This window comes from Ornithorhynchus anatinus, chromosome 6, assembly GCF_004115215.2.
Source record: "Ornithorhynchus anatinus isolate Pmale09 chromosome 6, mOrnAna1.pri.v4, whole genome shotgun sequence".
Lineage (NCBI taxonomy): Eukaryota > Metazoa > Chordata > Mammalia > Monotremata > Ornithorhynchidae > Ornithorhynchus > Ornithorhynchus anatinus.
In genome coordinates, this window is record NC_041733.1 from 15,972,982 (window position 1) to 15,992,376 (window position 19,395).

General features: G+C 48.0%; 1 protein-coding gene across 1 annotated transcript in view; it reads right to left on the reverse strand.

Annotated features, from left to right (window-relative positions):
* Positions 1 to 17,619, reverse strand: part of LOC100086080 (ras-related GTP-binding protein A) — a 34,740-nt gene extending 17,121 nt beyond the window's left edge. Inside the window, exons 1-5 of the mRNA XM_029067832.2 lie at positions 17,605 to 17,619; positions 13,248 to 13,282; positions 11,625 to 11,724; positions 6,107 to 6,173; positions 3,819 to 4,041 (exon numbers count right to left, since the gene is read on the reverse strand). Coding sequence (XP_028923665.1) covers positions 3,819 to 4,041; positions 6,107 to 6,173; positions 11,625 to 11,724; positions 13,248 to 13,274 — 417 coding nt within the window. The 5' untranslated portion in view covers positions 13,275 to 13,282; positions 17,605 to 17,619. The remainder of the gene's footprint in view (positions 1 to 3,818; positions 4,042 to 6,106; positions 6,174 to 11,624; positions 11,725 to 13,247; positions 13,283 to 17,604) is intronic.
* Positions 17,620 to 19,395: the final 1,776 nt, after the last annotated feature.

Consider the following 19,395-nt stretch of genomic DNA (forward strand, 5'->3'; position numbering starts at 1 on the left):
CTGGGTCCTAATCCTGGCTCCGCCACCAGTCTGCCGCGTGGCCTTGGGCAAATCACTTCACTGTGCCTCAGTCACCCCATCTGTTAAATGGAGATGAAGACTGGGACAGGGACTGCGTCCAACCAGATTATTTTATATCTACCCCAACACCTAGAACAGTGCTTGAAGCAGTGAATGCATAACAAAGAGCAATATTATTATTACTGCATAGTAATGATGATAACGCTGGTATCTGTTAAGCGCTTACTATGTGCCGAGCACCGTTCTAAGCGCTGGGGTAGATACAAGGCAATCACGTCGTCCGACGTGGGGCTCACGGTCTTAATCCCCATTTTACAGATGAAGTATCTGGGGCACAGAGAAGTTAAGAGACTTGCCCCAAGTCACACAACTGACAAGTGGCGGGGCTGGGATTAGAACCCGTGACTTCTGACTCCCAAACTGGGGCTTTTTCCACTAAGCCACGCTGCTTCTCTAATATGCGCACAAGCCATTTCTTCCAAACCGAGGGTCCTAAATCCAAAGAGGTTTGCACAGTCAGGAGAACATTTCCTTAATTCCCTAAGAAGAGTCATTCATTCTGTCGTATGTATTGATGATAACGTTATCTGTGAAGCGTTATGTGCCGAGCACCGTTCTAAGCGCTGGGGTAGATACAGGGTCATCGGGTTGTCCCACGTGAGGCTCCCAGTTAATCCCCATTTTACAGATGAGGTGACGGAGGCCCAGAGCAGTGAGGTGACTCGCCCACAGTCACCCGGCTGACAAGTGGCAGAGCTGGGAGTCGAACCCATGACCTCTGACTCCGAAGCCCGGGCTCTTTCCACCGAGCCGCGCTGCTTCCGTAGAAAACTGAGCATTTTCTATGCGCAGAGCACTGTACTAAGCCCTGAGTGCAACCCAAATGCGAAGTAAGAACACGTGTTTCAGTGGGACCGGGTGAACCTAGTCATCCAAATAATAATTATGGTATGTGCTAAGCACTTACTATGTGCCAGCCGCTCTACTAAGCGCTGGGTGGATACAAGCAAATCGGGAACAGTCCCTGTCCGGCAAAGGGCTCACGGTCTTAGTCCCTATTTTACAGATGAGGTACTTGAGGAGTGAAGTGACTTGTCTAAGGTCACCCAGCAGACAAGTGGCTGAGCCGGGATCAGAACCCATGACCTTCTGACCCCCGGGCCCGTGCTCTAGCCACTAGGCCATGCTGCTTCTCGTGATTTGTACACTCCGGGTGCTAAAGGGAATCTCGGGTGGGAAAGCAGCTGTTGAAAGTATCAAAGGATATTTTAGACAGGCCCCACCCAAAAGGAAGCAAAATGGTCAAACCTGAACGCCAGAGAAACGCGGGCTAAAGAGGACCCACATCTTCGCCCCCTCAAAGGAGGATCTAACCTATTTACAAACCTCCCCCGATTATTCTACATTTCCCCTGGGCTAATCCTCTAGGCTATAAACTCGTTGTAGACAGGGAATGTGTTTATTGTACTGTACTCTCCCAAGCGTTTAGTACAGTGCTCTGCACAAAGTGCTCAATAAATACAATTGATTGAACGAATGAACTCTTTCCACCAGAAGCCATTTAGGACAAATTCTCTCGTTTTTCTTTAAGAGAAGCGGGAGAAGCAGAGAACCGTGGGTTACGGCTCAGTGGAAAGACCCCGGAGGTCATGGGTTCGAATCCCGGCTCTGCCACTTGTCAGCTGGGTGACTGTGGGCAAGTCACTTCACTTCTCTGGGCCTCAGTTCCCTCATCTGGAAAACGGAGATGAAGACTGCGAGCCTCATGTGGGACAACCTGTTTACCCTGTATCTACCCCAGCGCTTACAACAGTGCTCTGCACATAGTAAGCACTTAAATACCAACATCTACCTTCACGGAGTCAGAACATTGATTTGATTCAGAAAAGGCACTGCTAGCATTCGTTCATTCAATTGTATTTATTGAGCGCTTACTATGTGCAGAGCACTGTACTAAGCGTTTGGAATGGACAATTCGGCAACAGATAGAGACAGGCCCTGCCCAACGGAGTTTGCCGGGCCCAGGCTAAACCGCCGCCCTCCTTCATCTCCTGAGCCAATTCAGTTACTTGGTCTTCTCCCAATCGGACAATCCTAAATCCTATAGCTTTTCCCTCGGAAATCTTGTTTTCCAATCATCCCTCTTAAGACAAACGAGTTCAGACCAACCAAATATGCCCTGATACCGATCTTGTCCGTGCTGCGTGCGAGAAAAGGATAACGCAAATACAGAGATTGCGATGGGGTTATTTCGCAGTTCCCACATGCTCTACCCTGATTAGGATGTGATTTGGGACCACAGTTTGGTTGTTTTGGCCTCGGCTTCCAACGAAAGAAATGAAAACGTCAAAATCCATTCACTCCTTGAATCACCACTGAGGGTATTTATTGAGCACCTACTGTGTGCGGAGCACTGTACTATGCGTCTGGGAGAGTACAAGTGAGTTGACAGAGACGTTCGTTCCCTGCCCTCGACAAGTTTACCGTCTGACTCTACAGAGCTGCCTACACAAACAAGTGAAAGTGAACTTTCAAGAGTGAAAGACTCCTGTCACCTTGAATGGCTGTTTCACCTGAACAGGTTCCCCAGTCGCAATCTTGATGCAACAATGAACTGCACTTTCCAAGCGCCCAGTACAGTGCTGTGCACGCCGTAAGTGCTCGATAAATACGCTCTGAATGAACGAAAGTCCACAAGCGTTAACGTGAGGATTAACTCCAAGCTCCTTATGGGCAGGGAACGCGTCCACCCACTCCGGTAAACGGGAATCTCCCAAGCAAGCAGCGTGGCTCAGTGGAAAGAGCCCGGACTTGGGAGTCAGAGGTCTTGGGTTCTAATCCCAGCTCCGCCGCTTGCCAGCTGTGTGACTTTGGACAAGTCACTTCACTTCTCTGTCCCTCAGTTCCCTCATCTGGAAAACGGGGATTAAAACCGTGAGCCCCTCGTGGGACATCCTGATCAGCTTGTATCTCCCGGCGCTTAGAACAGTGCTTTGCACATAGTAAGCGCTTAACAAAAACCAACATTACTATTCTTTACAAAGCCAAAGCCACAGAGACTCCTCCTTGGGCTGTGCACATTCTTGGTGATAAAGGGAATCTTTCAGGTGGGAAAGCAGATGATGGAAGACCAGTTTTTGCCAAGTCCTGCCTGGCAAACCTTCAGCGGTTTTCATATCCGACTCTGGTCCTGTTACCTTTTTCCAGTAACCCAGAGCACATTTTGAAGCAGCGATGGCTGAGGTCTGGTCGCCAAATCTCGCTGCGGGCTGGGAACGTGCCTACCAGTTCTGTTGCACTGTCCTCTCCCAGGCGCTCAGCACGGTGCTCTGTGTACAGTGAGCACTCAATAATAATAACGTTGGTATTTGTTAAGCGCTTACTATGTGCCGAGCACTGTTCTGAGCGCTGGGGTTGATACAGGGTAATCAGATTGTCCCACGTGAGGCTCACAGTCTTAGCCCCCATTTTACAGATGAGGTCACTGAGGCACAGAGAAGTGACTTGCCCACAGTCACACAGCAGACAAGTGGCAGAGCTGGGATTCGAACCCATGACTTCTGACACCCAAGCCCAGGCTCTTTCCACAAACACCCCTGATTGATTGCAGGGCCGTTTCCTGCGCCATAAAAACACACCGTGAAGTCCTTTCAAAACCTCGCCATTTACGACACCGAGATTATTTTTTTCTGAAAGAGAAGGGGGACCCGTTTATCCATACCTCGTGACAAAAGAAGATGGCACTAAGTGTCGAAGGTTTGGTTCAGTGTCCTCTGCCAGGGGGCTTAGCTTCTTACCAGATCACGTTGATCTTCCTGCACCAGGTCCATCTTATGCACCAGGCAGAAGATCTTGGCATCGGAAGAGTTCTGAAGAATGGCCTCCAAGCACGACTGGTAATAGTGCATGTCCTTCTCCAGTTCCCGGCTTTCAACGTCGAACACGTAAATGAGGACTTCCACGTTGCGGAAGATGTTGTCCCTCTGGCTGGTGAAGTAGTTTTCCATGAAGGTGTCCTGCCTGGAAGGGAACGGATCAAGAGCAATCAATGGTATTTATTGAACGCCGTGTGCGAAGCGCTTGGGTATTGACAGGACGCTACACGGAACTGGTAGGCATGTTTTTCTGCCTACGGCGACCTTTGATGATCAAACCTCAATTAGCCATCCCTGCTCCAAAAGTACTTTGGAGAAGGTAAAAAGAACTACTGACGAATGTGGACATGTGTGAAAACTGCTAAAAGAACGTCGTAAAAACTGGTTTTTTGCTTTCCCACCTGAGATTCCCTTTAGCGCTAAGAACGTGCAAATCACGAGGAGGATTAACCTGTGAGTGGTTTTGTAAATCCAAATAATAAATAAACTTGGATGGAAAAAAAAGCAAAGGACTGTGCTATGGCTTTTCACGAGGGAACTCCAACTGTATCAGAGGGGAACTGCTGTATGATCTGCGATACGGCTTCCCTTGCCTAAGAAACTTCATGTATGAAGCGAGGACTGGATTCGCTGATAAATATCTAACATTTGCCTAGTGTGGGAGAGGAGATACACTGTGAAGTAAAAATTTTCAGCACAGATCACTCAGCCATCCAATAAGCAGGTACGTTAACCCCACGGATATTTGGGGTGATGGGAAGTTTATTTTTTTTAATGGTATCTGTTAAGCGCTTACTGTGTCAGGCACTGTTCTAAACACTGCGATAGATCCAAGATTATCAGGTTGGATCCAAGATAATCATATAGGATTCACAATCTGAATCCCCATTTTACAGACGGCATAACGGAGACACAGAGAAGCGAAGAAACTTGCCCAAGGGCACATAGCAGACAAGCGGCGGAGCCGGGATTAGAACCCATGACCTTCTGACTCCCAGGCCCGGGTTCTAGCCACTACACCATGCTGCTTCTGAGCAGATATGAGAGGGATGGCGTGAGAGAGGGGGACATGACGGGCTTTGAGGGTGCGATGAACCTTCAATTATAAACTACAAGAATCGCCCGACGATGTTCAAATCAGTTCCTTCCAAGAAGAGAAAGTGGAGTGATAGGGCCTTCTGTCGGAGCGGCGACCCGCAGTGAATGCACTTTTTGGAGAGCAGCCCCGCACAGATTTGGGGCGACGACAGGCTTTGGGCTCGCCCAATGGGCCAGAACAAGCCCGGTGACTTCCCCTCCCACTCCTGCCCACTTTCCCCTTTTAGGATCTGCCAGGGCTGGGCGGGGCAGTGGCTTGGACCCTCCTGCACACTGGAGAAGTGTGTCAGGATCGGGTTCTTTGTAGAGAGCTGGAAACATAAGTCCCCCCCCGCCAAAAACGGGGGGGGGGGGGGGGTGGATGAAGAAGCAGCACAGCTTAGTGGATAGAACACGGGCCTGGGAGTCGGAAGGACCTGGGTTCTAATTCCGGCCCCGCCACTTGGCTGGGTGACCCTGGGCCAGTCATGTCTCGCTTCTGTGCCTCAGTTCCCTCTTCTGGAAAACGGAGACGATGAGCCCCATGTGGGACATGGAATGTGTCCAAATCCTGGCACATAGTAATAATAATAATGTTGGTATTTGTTAAGCGCTTATTATGTGCAGAGCACTGTTCTAAGCGCTGGGGGAGATACAGGGTCATCAGGTCGCCCCACGTGAGGCTCACGGTCTTAATCCCCATTTTACAGATGAGGGAACTGAGGCACAGAGAAGTGAAGTGACTTGCCCACAGTCACACAGCTGACAAGTGGCGGAGGCGGCATTCGAACCCTTGACCTCCGACTCCCAGGCTCTTTCCACTGAGCCCCGCTGCTTCTCTGAGCGAGTGCTTAGTAAGTGCTTAACAAACACCATTAAAAAAAAACCAAAAACAAGCTGTCTTGGGATCGTTTTAAGTTTCTGGAACTATTTATTTTGGGCTGTTTTTTCAGCCTCAAGGAGTTAAATGAACGCATTACCTTAACCAAATGCCAATTGTGTAACTATTTCTAACCAACAGAACATCCCCCGCGTGGAAGCCGGTGGCTGCGCCTTCACCTGCAGCTTAGCTTCCGCTCGTGGCTGCGGGGACTCCTTCCCGTTTCCCGACCGAACAAGCAAACCGTACCTACCCACCACAGTCCCACAGATTCAACACTAGGTTTCCCAGAAATCGGACATGGGAGTGCTCCACATCAACTGCAAGAGAAAGGGGAAAGAGTTCTCGTCATGGCAGGAATCGAAGCAACCGAAGTGGAAGCTGAGAGGAGGAAGCCGTTAACCTCCCCCGGCCCGCGCCTGGGAGTCAGAAGCACCCGGGTTCTGATCCCGGCTCTGCCGCCCGCCTGCTGCGCGGCCTTGGGTAAGTCGCTTAACTCCCCCGTGCCTCAGTTCCCTCTTCTGTTAAATGGGGATGAAGACTGTGAGCCCTCTGTGGTACAAGGACTGTTTCCAACCTGAAATGTCTGTGCCCACCCCAGCGCTTAGGAAAGTGTCTGGCACAGAGTAAGTGCTTAACAGACACCACAGTTATTATTATTGTTATTATTTCAGTTTGAGAAAGGGACCGGTAGTGACTTTAATTCCTCAAGCCACGAAAATGGGACGTCCAACTCACAAGTGTGGTTTAAGATTGGGCTGGGAGCCCATTTTGCCCGGGTGGTTCCCGTGGCTGGCCCACTTCCCTGTTCCTGCATTAGAGAAGGGGAAGACAAGTTGCCTCTAGTGAGCTAACTTCGACTCAAACGTAGAGACCGTTCATTCATTCAATAGTATTTGTTGAGCGCTTACTATGTGCAGAGCACTGTGCTAAGCGCTTGGAATGAACAAGTCGGCGACAGATAGAGACGGTCCCTGCCGTTCGACGGGCGCACGGTCTAATCGGGGGAGACGGACAGACGAGAACGATGGCGATAAAGAGAGTCGAGGGGAAGAACATCTCGTAAAAACGACGGCGACTAAATAGAATCAAGCTTCAGTAATTCGATACGCTTTATGGGATTCTCTTCTTCCACAAAATAGCTTCAAATTCTCTTTAAAAGAACCAGCTCTGGGGCACTAAATTATTCATTCACCCCTCCCTCAGTCCCACAGCACTTACGTCCGTCGCTGTGATTTATTCATTTATATTAATGTGTGTCGCCCTCTAAACTGTAAGCTCGTTGCAGGCAGGGAATGTGTCTACCCACTTTTTGTTGTACTCTTCCAAGCACTCAGTACGGTTGCTCTGCAGTCACTCAGTAGCGCTCAATAAATACTACTGATTAAAAAGTGTTTGATGCGAATGTTTCCACCTTTCTCAAGGATCCAACTGGGGAGAGACTGTGATTCCTCCCTAATCGGTGACTAACGTTGGAGGGGACTGGCGGCTGGGAAGGGAAGCCCCAGCACTTCTGCCCCAATACTCCACCGAGACGCTCTTTTTTCCTTATTATGGTATTTATTGAGAGTTTTTTCTGTGCATGAGCCCTGTACCAGATGCTTGGGGGATTACAGTATAAATGGGAGTTGGAAGACACATTCCCCGCCCTCAGGGAGCCTAATAATAATAATAATAATGTTGGTATTTGTTAAGCACTTACTATTTGCAGAGCACTGTTCTAAGCGCTGGGGTAGATACAGGGTAATCAGGCTGTCTCACGTGAGGCTCACAGTGAATCCCCATTTTACAGATGAGGTAACTGAGGCACAGAGAAGTGAAGTGACTTGCCCACAGCCACACAGCATAAACTATGCATGTGACTTCAGAGTTGTACCATTGGACACCTATATAAATGGGAGGAGAATTGGGCTAAAGGTGAATATTCAAAAGAGAAGGAGGGGTAAGCCTCAGGGAAAAGCAAGAGGCAGGAGCTTGGGGAAGCCCTCCGCTCTTGAGTCAACTTGGACTCACCCCAGTTAACCTCCCCTGACTAAGCCCTCATTTCCTCTTCTCCCACTCTCTTTGTTTGGGTTGGGAAAAGGCTTGCTATTCCTACATCTGGATCGACAGTAAAGTCGCTAGATGCCCCAGTCTCGAGACCGATCTCTGGTGGATGCTGCTTAATGACCCACTGGAGATTTTTCAACCCCTGAAATTTTCAGGGTTCAGCAGAAAATTAGTCTGACCCATCTGTGTACAAATCCTCTCAGAGGAAGCACAATTGGCTCGCTAGCCAAAAAACAGCTTGATCTTGGGCTTGCCAAGAGAAGGGGATTCTCCCCGAAAGGGATGTGTATTCTAAACATGGCTTGGGGATGGGGGGGAGAAACCATGCAATTGGATTTTTTTTTTAGTTCGAACCACCCCTTCTAATAATGAGATTAAAATAATTTCCTTCAGGCCCTTGATTAAACCTTGGTGTGACCTCAGCGCTTTCCACGTGACCGAGTAAAGCTAACGACCCCTTCTAATAATAAGATTAAAATCATTTCCTTCAGGCATTTGATTAAACCTGTGTGTGACCTCAGAGCTTTCCATGTGACCAAGTTAAGCGATCTGGAGCACGGGGACATTCGAGGAGTAGCTATGTAGTAGACTCCCAATATACTGCCATCCATCACCTTGCAAATTCAGATATTGTGGGTATCTTTCAAAGGATCTTCCCGTTTCCTGACTCTGGAGTAAAGTCCCAGATCAGAAAGGAGATTTAGATGATCCCTTGTTTTTTTACAGTATAACACTTTGGGGCAATGAGGAAAAGATCTGTATGCTTTTCCTCAGATATCCTTGAGAAGCAGCATGGGCTAGCGGAGACAGCCTGGGCCTGAGAGTCAGAAGGACCTGGGTTCTAATTCCGGCTCCACCACGTCTGCTAGTGACCTTGAACAAGTCACTAACTTCTCTTTGCCTCAGTTAAGTCATCTGTAAAATGGGGATTACGACTGCGAACCCCTTGTAGGACGTAGACTGTGTCCAACTAGATTCATCTGTACCTACCCTAGTGCTCAGTACAGTGCCTGGCACATAGTAAGCACTTAAATACCAAATTAAAAAAAAACAAAGACGACACCATTCATTCCCCGACGATTCCGTCCAATCAGATCCTCATGTACCCTCCTGTATCCTTTCAGTACTACTCACTGAGTATCACAGCACTGTACTGGGAGCTTGGAGGACCACGATCAAAGAGACGCGGTCCCTGACACCACATTTTCACCCAAGCTGTGACTTGAGTTCACTTGATGTGACAAGAGGGATCCCCTTCCCAAATCCAACGAAGCCTGGATCATCTAAAGACACTGGACAAGGAAGTTCCCTGGAGGTCCAACCCTCTGAAATAGAACCGTTCGCTTCACATATTAAATCTCTAGAACCTCAAATACGGAATACAGCCGGAGCAGAGTTTTGAAGAGGCGGGCTGGGGCTGGACCTTTCCTCCGGGTGTCAGGAAGCCTGCCAACCTCCCCATAAATTCCCAGAGCCAGGTCTGCCACTGGTCCCCTCTGCCCCTTTCTCCAAGCTAATCTACGAAGCGACCCTTCACTTGGCCACCTCTCCTCCCATCACTCATACTCCACGACTCCCCAAAGGATGTCTGACTGAACCCTTTAATTCATCGGCTCGTCTTTTTATAGCATTCTACTTCCTTTGACTTCAGAGGGCTACGCGATTTTCTGAATTGATACCAAATTGATGAAGGGGAACCTTTTTTTTTTTTGGTATCTGTTAAGTGTTTACTATATGTCAAGCACTGCTCTAAGCGCTGGGATAGATACAGGTTAAGCAGTCCAGATATGCAGGCCTGCCCCACAGGCGGCTCAGAGCAAAGTAGTCGGAAGAACAGGTACGGCGTCCCCGTTTCACAGCCGAGGAAACGGAGGCATAGGGAATTGAAGTGACTTGCCCAAGGTCACCCAGCAGGCAAGGGCCTGGAGTCAGAAGAACCAGAGCTCCACCACCTGCATGCTATGTCATCTTGGGTAACTGGCTTCACTTCTCTGGGCCTCAGTTCCCTCATCTGTAAAATGAGGATTAAGACTGTGAGCCCCATGCGGGAAAGGGACTGTGTCCAACCCGATTTGCTTGAATCCATCCCAGGGCTTAGTAAAGTGCCTGGCACACAGTGAGCGCTTAATAAATACCATTAAAAAAAGGAGGGTGAGCCAGGATTAGAACCCAAGTCCTTTGGCTCCCAGGCCCACGTTGTATCCACCAGGCCACGCTATCTTTCTAATTCAGGGAATTGGGTGATTTTTTTCTTATTCTTGGCCACCACTCAGCTATATAATAGTAATAATAACCACGTCTAATAATAATAATAGTGTTCACTAATAACAGTAATAACTGTGGTATTTGCTAAGCATTTACTACGTGCCAAACATTGTACTGAGCCCTGGAGTATATACAAGATAATCAAGTCCCACAAAAGGCTCTCAGTCTAAGTAAGAGAGAGAAGACGCTGCATCCTCACTCTGCAGATGAGGGAACTGAGGCACAGACGAAGTGAAATGACTTGTCCGAGGTCACACAACAGGCGAGTGGGAGAGCTGGGATTAGAACCCAGATCCTCCGACTCCTAGGCCCGTGCTCTTTCCACTAAGCCACGCTCTAGACTGTAAACTCGTTATGCGCAGGGAACGTGATTGCTAATTCTGTGGTATTGTACTCCCCAAGCGCTTAGCAGAATGCAAGCATATGGTTAAGCGCTCAATAAATACTACTGATCGTCTCCTTCCCTCTTATATCAGGAAATATTTTTATTGTACTAATGGTGGTTTTTTCAGCTGTGAGGAAACCAATGCTCAGGTGGAAAAAAACTTTATCTAACAAGTACTTCTGAAGGAGAGTTGGGGGCCTCGGAGTCGGAAATTATTGAAAAAGTATTTGAAAAATTATTTGAAAAATAATTTGAAAAAGTATTATTTGAAAAAGTAGAATGTAGCCAAAATTGAGGATCGGTCAGACTACCCAGGACAGAATGGCAACTAGGTGAGGCCCTGGGTCTGTATTCAACTAGGTATGTGATGTTTCATTAGGCCTATTTGTTTACGAATACATAGCTACCTTTGATGTTCTTCCAACAATGCTCAGTCAAAAACCTCTATTTTGATTAGCATCTAGCCGAGTGCTTAATGCTCTGCCCATGACAGGTCCTCAAAAAATGCTGACTGATTTTTCTAAATATCAACGCGTAGCCCATTTAAACACAGAATCACCGTGTTCAGAGCTCAAAACCAGGGTCCGATTTCCCGCGGGACTTGGAAACTGGTTGCACCTCGGAGTTCCTGGACGGGGGAGGGTCCGATGATGACGGTTTTCTACCGAAGTGTAATATTAAAAAGGGAGGAAGACCCCTGACACCCTAAATTAAACTGATTTTGGCATTTTTTTAATCACCCATTCCAAGTATAATCATTTCCCCGCTTCTACACTGTGAGCCCTGTACTGGCAGGGATTGTCTCTTTTTATTGTTGAATTGTACTTTCCCAGTGCTCTAGTACAGTGCTCTGCACTCAGTAAGCGCTCAATAAATACGACAATGAATTAATTTCTACTTCACCTATTCTCAAAATATTTCAGGCCTTTCCTCTCCGTAGGAGGATGGCAGCAGGAGACCCCCTCGCCCCCCACCCGGCCTCGCTTTGCCCCGCATCCAACCCCCTTTGCCCCCACGAAGTTATTCCCACACGACACGGTTTTCGCTTTCTCAAGGAGACAAAGAACCTTACTTGTGGCCCCGAGGCGTCTGGTGTCTCTAGCGATGTAATTTGCGAAGATGATCGATCGCATGCTGGTCTTACCAGACCCGCTTTTACCCATCAGGAGCACCTGTCCAACAGCAGCACAAGACAAACGCGCTCAGAGAGAAACGGCCCACGTTTGGCTGGAATGACTTACCGGCGGAGTGGATCCTTACTGGCCGTGGCCAAACCCTTGCAGAAACAAACTCCTGAGGCTTTCGTCCAAATAGGTTACGGTCAGCTAAGCCCCCGCAGACATAGCACCCAGAGATAAAGCCTCACATCTAAAGATCCTTGGGGGGAATCTCTTCCACTTGGGGTGAGGGAACAGAATGCTGCTCCTGGGGCTCCTCTTAAAAACTTGCCACCCCCCTCAAAACTGCCTAAATCAGACGGAGGGTAAGCCTAGTGGTCCTCATTCAAGTCCCGATTCCCTATCTCAAACCGTCCCCCACCCCCATCTTCTTCTGCTTTCTCTCGGTCACCCTTTACCTCCTTCTTACCATGGAGCAATCAGCATGGAAAGGGCAGTGTGGACACAGAGGTCAAGACGGGTGGGGAAGGAATAGTGTCTTCGTGTAGTTACACTGGCTGGCAGTTACCGGGAAATGAGGAGCATTTAGAGGATTTGGGGTTTGACCCTACTAGATTTCTCGTCAGGGCAAGTTCTGATCATTCTTAAATAGCATTTTCTCCTCATTCCTTCTCCTCTGAATATCGACCAGATGAAATCACTGAGGTTGGCTGGCTGGTTTGGAGGCTCGGCCAAAAACACAGGATTCACCCTTGATCTCGCACCTCTTCTAGTGGTCTTTCATTTGCCAGTAGGTGGGGGGAAAAAATCAGCAAGTACATATTTTGCTCTGCCTTGCTGCATTCAAATGAAAAATTTTGATTACGGTAATACGATGGCATAATGCTGCCCAATAAATGAAATGTCTCCAAATCCTCCAGAAACAAAACAGTCTCAAAATGAATTGGTGGAATAAAATGGCAGACTTGCATACTAATAAAATGAAAGGTTTATTAATAACCGTAAATGCCACGCATGTGAAACTCTGACATTTACCAGAGTTTATCAAATTTCTAAATGGAAAAATTATAAGAGTTTGGATACAACAAAGGTATATTTTTATACCTGGCCATGTATTACTACAGTGCCCTGGCTTCCTTCCACTCTAACAAAGGTCTCCCTACACTTGCTAAATCAAAGTTTCCCTTACACTCAACATAAAACGGAGTTGATTTCCTCAAATCATACCGACATGAGTTTATGCACCATTTCTCTGACCACTTAGTTTTCAAGGAAAAAGAATCTATGATGAACTAGCTAGGAAATGGTTTCAGCCGCAATTCTAGTTTCTAGAAGATATTTTTAAAATGCTTGTAGACAGAGAGCTAGGTTTCTCCGATGTAAATTACCGATGGGGAATCTTCTCGGTAGACTATGGACCGCTAATGGCTGATACTATAATAACGATGAGATGGATAAGTGAAAACTAACCAATTACACAAACGACTGGTAGAAATAAAACCGCTTGGAGATACAGGCCTATTTTATCAGAAAGGAATTACCCCCCAGCTTGTCCAAGTTTATCCGATGGTCCTTACCTTTTTCTTCATGGCTGTGCTCGGCATTCCCCCACCTGCAGATTTTAACCCAAAGAAAGTGTCAATACATTCATCTGCAAATTTCCGAAAAGCTGCAAGTTTCCGAAAAACTTACCACATGATCCCGTTACCGGGCAGGGATGGTCTCTATCTGTTGCCCAAATTGTACGTTCCAAGCGCTTGGTGCAGTGCTCTGCACATAGTAAGCGCTCAATAAATACTATTGAATGAATGAATTTCTCTAGTCCCAATTGTATCTTGATCTCGTCTGGCCAACACCAAACCCTTGCCCATGTCCTCCCTCTGGCCTGGTCTCTTCTATTCACGAGCCCATCCCTTTCCCCACCTCCAAAAACCTTTAGGAATGTGCAAGTTCAAAGCATCACAGATGCATTTCTTCACAGCTACATCACGCCCATTGCTTAGCCTTTAAATATAAACTTTATTCCTCTTTAGCTGGAAGGGTGAAATTTATTTTTCCCTTCTTTCTCTCGTCTTTCACCCGCGTACTAAATTTATGGTTCAGATACCCCACCGTCAGCTCCCTAATAGTGGGTAAAAATGTTAAGATGGCTACACGGGTTTAAAAGATTCATTCAATTGTACTGATTCAGCGCTTACTGTGCTCAGAGCACTGTACTAAGCGCTTGGGAAGTATAAAGGATGAGGCGGTCACTGGAGAATTAAAGTAGGAATCACGAAACCTGCTTTCCACCCTGGGTAACTGCTTTGAGTCTCCAGGTGGGCCTGCTTTTTCTCTAAAAAAGTGAACAGTTCTCTGCAGTCACGTGCTTCAGCTAGACTGGACGCTCCTTGAAGCTCTGTTGAACTGTACTTTCCCAAACGTTTAATACAGTGTGCTGCACGCAATAAGGACTAAATAAAACACCACCGGTTGATTGGACCCTGACTCCATTTTAGTTTCAAGCATCTACCAAGAAATCCTGGTTGCCTTTGCAGACACGGGGTGCTCCGCTAAAACTCGAATGACTATAATATTATTATTATCATCTTGAAAACTGAGGAGAGGAAAGTATTATTAGATATGGAAACTCTTTGCACAAAGTCAGTCTCCCGAACAATCGATTTACTGCACCCTTACGGCGTGCACAGCGCTGTGCTAAGCGCGTGGGAGAGCACGACTCTGTCGGTCGAAATGATTCCTGCCCCTGAGGACGTCATGACCTAGCGTGGGACACAGACGTTAAAATAAATTACAGGTAGGGGACGCAACGGAGAATATAGTTTACTATAATTATGATTGCACTTGTTAAGTAATAATAATAATGTTGGTATTTGTTAAGCGCTTACTATGTGCCGAGCACTGTTCTAAGCGCTGGGGTAGACATAGGGGAATCAGGTTGTCCCACGTGGGGCTCACAGTCTTAATCCCCATTTTACAGATGAGGGAACTGAGGCCCAGAGAAGTTAAGTGACTTGCCCACAGTCACACAGCCGACAAGTGGCAGAGCTGGGATTCGAACTCATGAGCCCTGACTCCAAAGCCCGTGCTCTTTCCTTCCTATGTGCCAAGCACTGTTCTAAACGCTGGGTTAGATGTGAGCATAAGTGCTGTGGGTTAATAATGTTGGTTTTTAAGCGCTTACTATGTGCAGAGCACTGTTCTAAGCGCTGGGGTAGATCCAGGGTCACCAGATTGGCCCACGTGAGGCTCACAGTTAATCCCCATTTTACAGATGAGGTAACTGAGGCCCCGAGAAGTGAAGTGACTTGCCCACAGTCACACAGCTGACAAGTGGCCGTGCCGTGATTCAAACCCATGACCTCTGACTCCCAAGCCCGGGCTCTTGCCGCTTGTACTGTCCCAAGGGCTTAGTACAGTGCTCTGCACAGAGTCGGCACTCAGGAAATCTGAAGGAATGAATGAATTGTACTTTTCCAAGCCCTTAGTACAGTCGTGGCTCAGTGGAAAGAGCAGGGGCTTTGGAGTCAGAGGTCATGGGTTCGAATCCCAGCTCTGCCACTTGTCTGCTGTGTGACCTTGGGCAAGTCACTTCACTTCTCTGTGCCTCAGTTACCTCATCTGTAAAATGGGGATGAAGAGTGTGAGCCCCACATGGGACAACCTGATTCCCCTGTGTCTACCCCAGCGCTTAGAACATAGTAAGCGCTTAACAAATACCAACATTATTATTATTATTATTATGGGTTCGAATCCGGGCTCTGCCACTTGTCAGCTGTGTGACTGTGGGCAAGTCACTTAACTTCTCTGTGCCTCAGTTCCCTCATCTGTAAAATGGGGATGAAGACTGTGAGCCCCACGTGGGACAAGCTGATTCCCCTGTGTCTCCCCCAGCGCTTAGAACAGTGCTCTGCACATAGTAAGCGCTTAACAAATACCATACAGTGTTCTGCACATAGTAAGTGCTCAATAAATACGATTGAATGAATGCATTTGCCCCAACCACTTGAAGTAGACGTAGCCTCTCTAAAATGTGAGCTCCTTGTGTGCAGGGAACGTGTCTACCAACTCTGTTGTACTGTACTCTCCCAAGCGCTTAGTACAGCGCTCTGCACCTAGAGGGAGGAAGGGAGGAAGGGAGGAAGGGAGGAAGACGATTGATTGAATGAAGGAATGAGTGAATGAATACGATTGACTAAATGAGTAAATGAATGAATACAATTGACTGAATGAGTGAATGAATGAATAAATACGATTGACTGAGTGAATGAATGAATAAATAAATACGATTGACTGAGTGAATGAAGGGATGAATGAATGAATACGATTGGACTGAATGAGTGAAGGAAGGAGTGAATGAATGAATACGATTGACTGCGTGAATGAATAAACATGATTGACTGAATGAGTGAAGGGAGGAATGACTGAATGAATACGACTGACTGAATGAGTGAATGAACACGATTGACTGAAGGAAGGGAGGGGTGAATGAATGAATGAATACGATTGGACTGAATGAGTGAAGGAAGGAGTGAATGAATGAATACGATTGACTGCGTGAATGAATAAACACGATTGACTGAATGAGTGAAGGGAGAAATGACTGAATGAATACATATGATTGACTGAATGAGTGAATGAACACGATTCACTGAAGGAAGGGAGGGAGGAATGAATGAATGAATATGATTGACTGAATGAGTGATGGAAGGAGTGAATGAATGAATGAACACGACTGACTGAATGAGTGAAGGGAGGGATGACTGAATGAATACGATTAGATTGAATTTGTGAAGGGAGGAATGAATGAATGAAATCGATCAGACCGAATGAGTGAAGGGAGGACGGGAGGGATGAATGAATGAATACGAATGCGTGACTGAAGGGAGGAATGAATGAATACGATTGGACGGAATGAGTGAAGGAAGGAGTGAATGAATGAATACGACTGACTGAATGACTGATGGATGGAAGGAAGGAGTGAATGAATGAATGAACACGACTGAGTGAAGGGAGGGATGAATGAATGAATACGATTAGACTGAATGAGTGAAGGGAGGAATGAATGAATGACTACGAATGAGTGACTGAGTGAAGGAAGAGAGGAAAGAATATGAATGACTGAATGAGTGAAGGGAGGAAAGAATATGAATGACTGAATGAGTGAAGGGAGGAAGGAAAGAAGACGAATGACTGAATGAGTGAAGGAAGGAATGAATGAATACGAATGAGTGAGTGAAGGAAGGGAGGGATGAATGAATGAATACGATTAGCCTGAATGAGTGAAGGGAGGAATGAAAGAAGACGAATGACTGAATGAGTGAAGGAAGGAAGGAAAGAATACGATTAGACTGAATGAGTGAAGGGAGGAATGAATGAATGAATATGAGTGAGTGATGGAAGGGAGGAAAGAAGACGAATGACTGAATGAGTGAAGGGAGGAAGGAAAGAATACGATTAGACTGAATGAGTGAAGGGAGGAATGAATGAATGAATAAGAGTGAGTGAAGGGAGGAAAGAAGGCGAATGACTGAATGAGTGAAGGGAGGGAGGAAAGAAGGCGAATGACTGAATGAGTGAAGGGAGGAATGAATGAATGAATAAGAGTGAGTGAAGGGAGGGAGGAAAGAAGGCGAATGACTGAATGAGTGAAGGGAGGAAGGAAAGAAGGCGAATGACTGAATGAGTGAAGGGAGGGAGGAAAGAAGGCGAATGACTGAATGAGTGAAGGGAGGAATGAATGAATGAATAAGAGTGAGTGAAGGGAGGAAAGAAGGCGAATGACTGAATGAGTGAAGGGAGGAAGGAAAGAAGGCGAATGACTGAATGAGTGAAGGGAGGAAGGAAAGAAGGCGAATGACTGAATGAGTGAAGGGAGGAATGAATGAATGGAGTGAGGGAGTGACGGGGGGGAGGCGGAGGAGGCGCAGTTACCTGTGTCGGGGGGGGGGGGGGGGGGAGGCAGAGGGGCTTCGGGCCGGTGACCCCGCCGCCCTCCCGGGGCCTCCGCCCTTCTCCTTCTCCTCCTTCTCCTGCTTGTCCTTCTCTTCGGGCCGTCGGGCCGTCGGTCGGTCCGTCCGTCCTTCCTTCCTCGTCGTCGGCCTCCGCCTCAGCCCGCGGTCACGTGAGCGCCCCCTTCCCCCGCCCCCTCCCCCCCGCACGTGACCCCGCCCGCTCCGGAAGTGGCCGGGACCATAGAGACGCCCCGCCCCGGGGGGGGGGGACGGCGGCAAGAGCGACGCCCGCTTCCGGCACGTGACCAGGGCCGCCGCCGACTCCCTCGGCGCCATCTTGGCTGAGGGCGGGATGCCCTGGGTTGGGGGGCGGCTGCTGATGCTCATGCTATTGGAATGCGCACGGACTAATGCTAGTTATAATCAAAATGGTGGTGTTGGTTAAGCGCTTACTCTGTGCAGAGCGCTGTTCTAAGCGCTGGGGGAGAGACAGGGTCATCAGATTGGCCCACGTGAGGCTCACGGTCTTCATCCCCATTTTACAGATGAGAGAACTGAGGCCCAGAGACTAATAATAATGTTGGAATGTGTTAAGCGCTTACTATGTGCAGAGCAGTGTTCTAAGCGCTGGGGGAGATACAGGGTCATCAGGTCGTCCCACAGGAGGCTCGCAGTCTTAATCCCCATTTTACAGATGAGGTAGCTGAGGCCCGGACAAGTGAAGTGACTCACCCACAGTCACACAGCTGGCAAGTGGCCGAGCCGGGATTCGAACCCCTGACTTCTGACTCCCAAGCCCGGGCTCTTTCCACTAGGCCACGCTGTGCCCTACTGGGAGCTCACCTCCTCCAGGAAGCCTTCCCAGACTTTCCCTCTGCTCTTCCTCCCCTCCCGCCCTCTGACCTTCCCTCTTCCCCTCCCCCCAGCACTGTGCATATTTGTATATAATAATAATGATGGCATTTGTTAAGCGCTCACTAGGTGCAAAGCACTGTTGTAAGCGCTGGGGAGGATACAAGGTGATCAGGTTGTCCCACCTGGGGCTCCCAGTCTTAATCCCCATTTGACAGATGAGGTCACTGAGGCCCACAGCCACTTGTCAGCTGGGTGACTGTGGGCAAGTCGCTTAACTTCTCGGTGCCTCAGTGACCTCATCTGTCAAATGGGGATGGAGACTGGGAGCCCCCCCCGTGGGACAACCTGATTCCCCCCTGTCCACCCCAGCGCTTAGAACAGGGCTCGGCCCGTAGTAAGCGCTTAACAAATACCAACATTATTATTATGATGATGTGACTTGCCCAAAGTCACACAGCTGCCAAATGGCGGAGCCAGAATTCGAACCCATGACCTCTCACTCCCAAGCCCGAGCTCTTTCCACTGAGCCACGCTGCTTCTCTATATGGGGATATAGTATTACCCTATTTATTTTGTTAATGAGGTGTTTATCTCCATATTTATCTTGATGATGTCGTCTTGTTTTTGTTGTGTTCTGTTTTGCTCTGCCGTCCGTCTCCCCCGATTAGACCGTGAGCCCGTCACTGGGCAGGGATGGTCTCTATCTGTTGCCGAATTGTCCATCCCGAGCGCTTAGTACAGTGCTCTGCACATAGTAAGCGCTCAATAAATACTATTGAATGAATGAAAGTACACTACAGTGACAGATAGAGGCCATCCCTTCCCAACGGCGGGTTCACAGCCAAGTTGGAGAAGCAGCGCGGCTCAGTGGAAAGAGCCCGGGCTTTGGAGTCAGAGGTCATGGGTTCGAATTCCG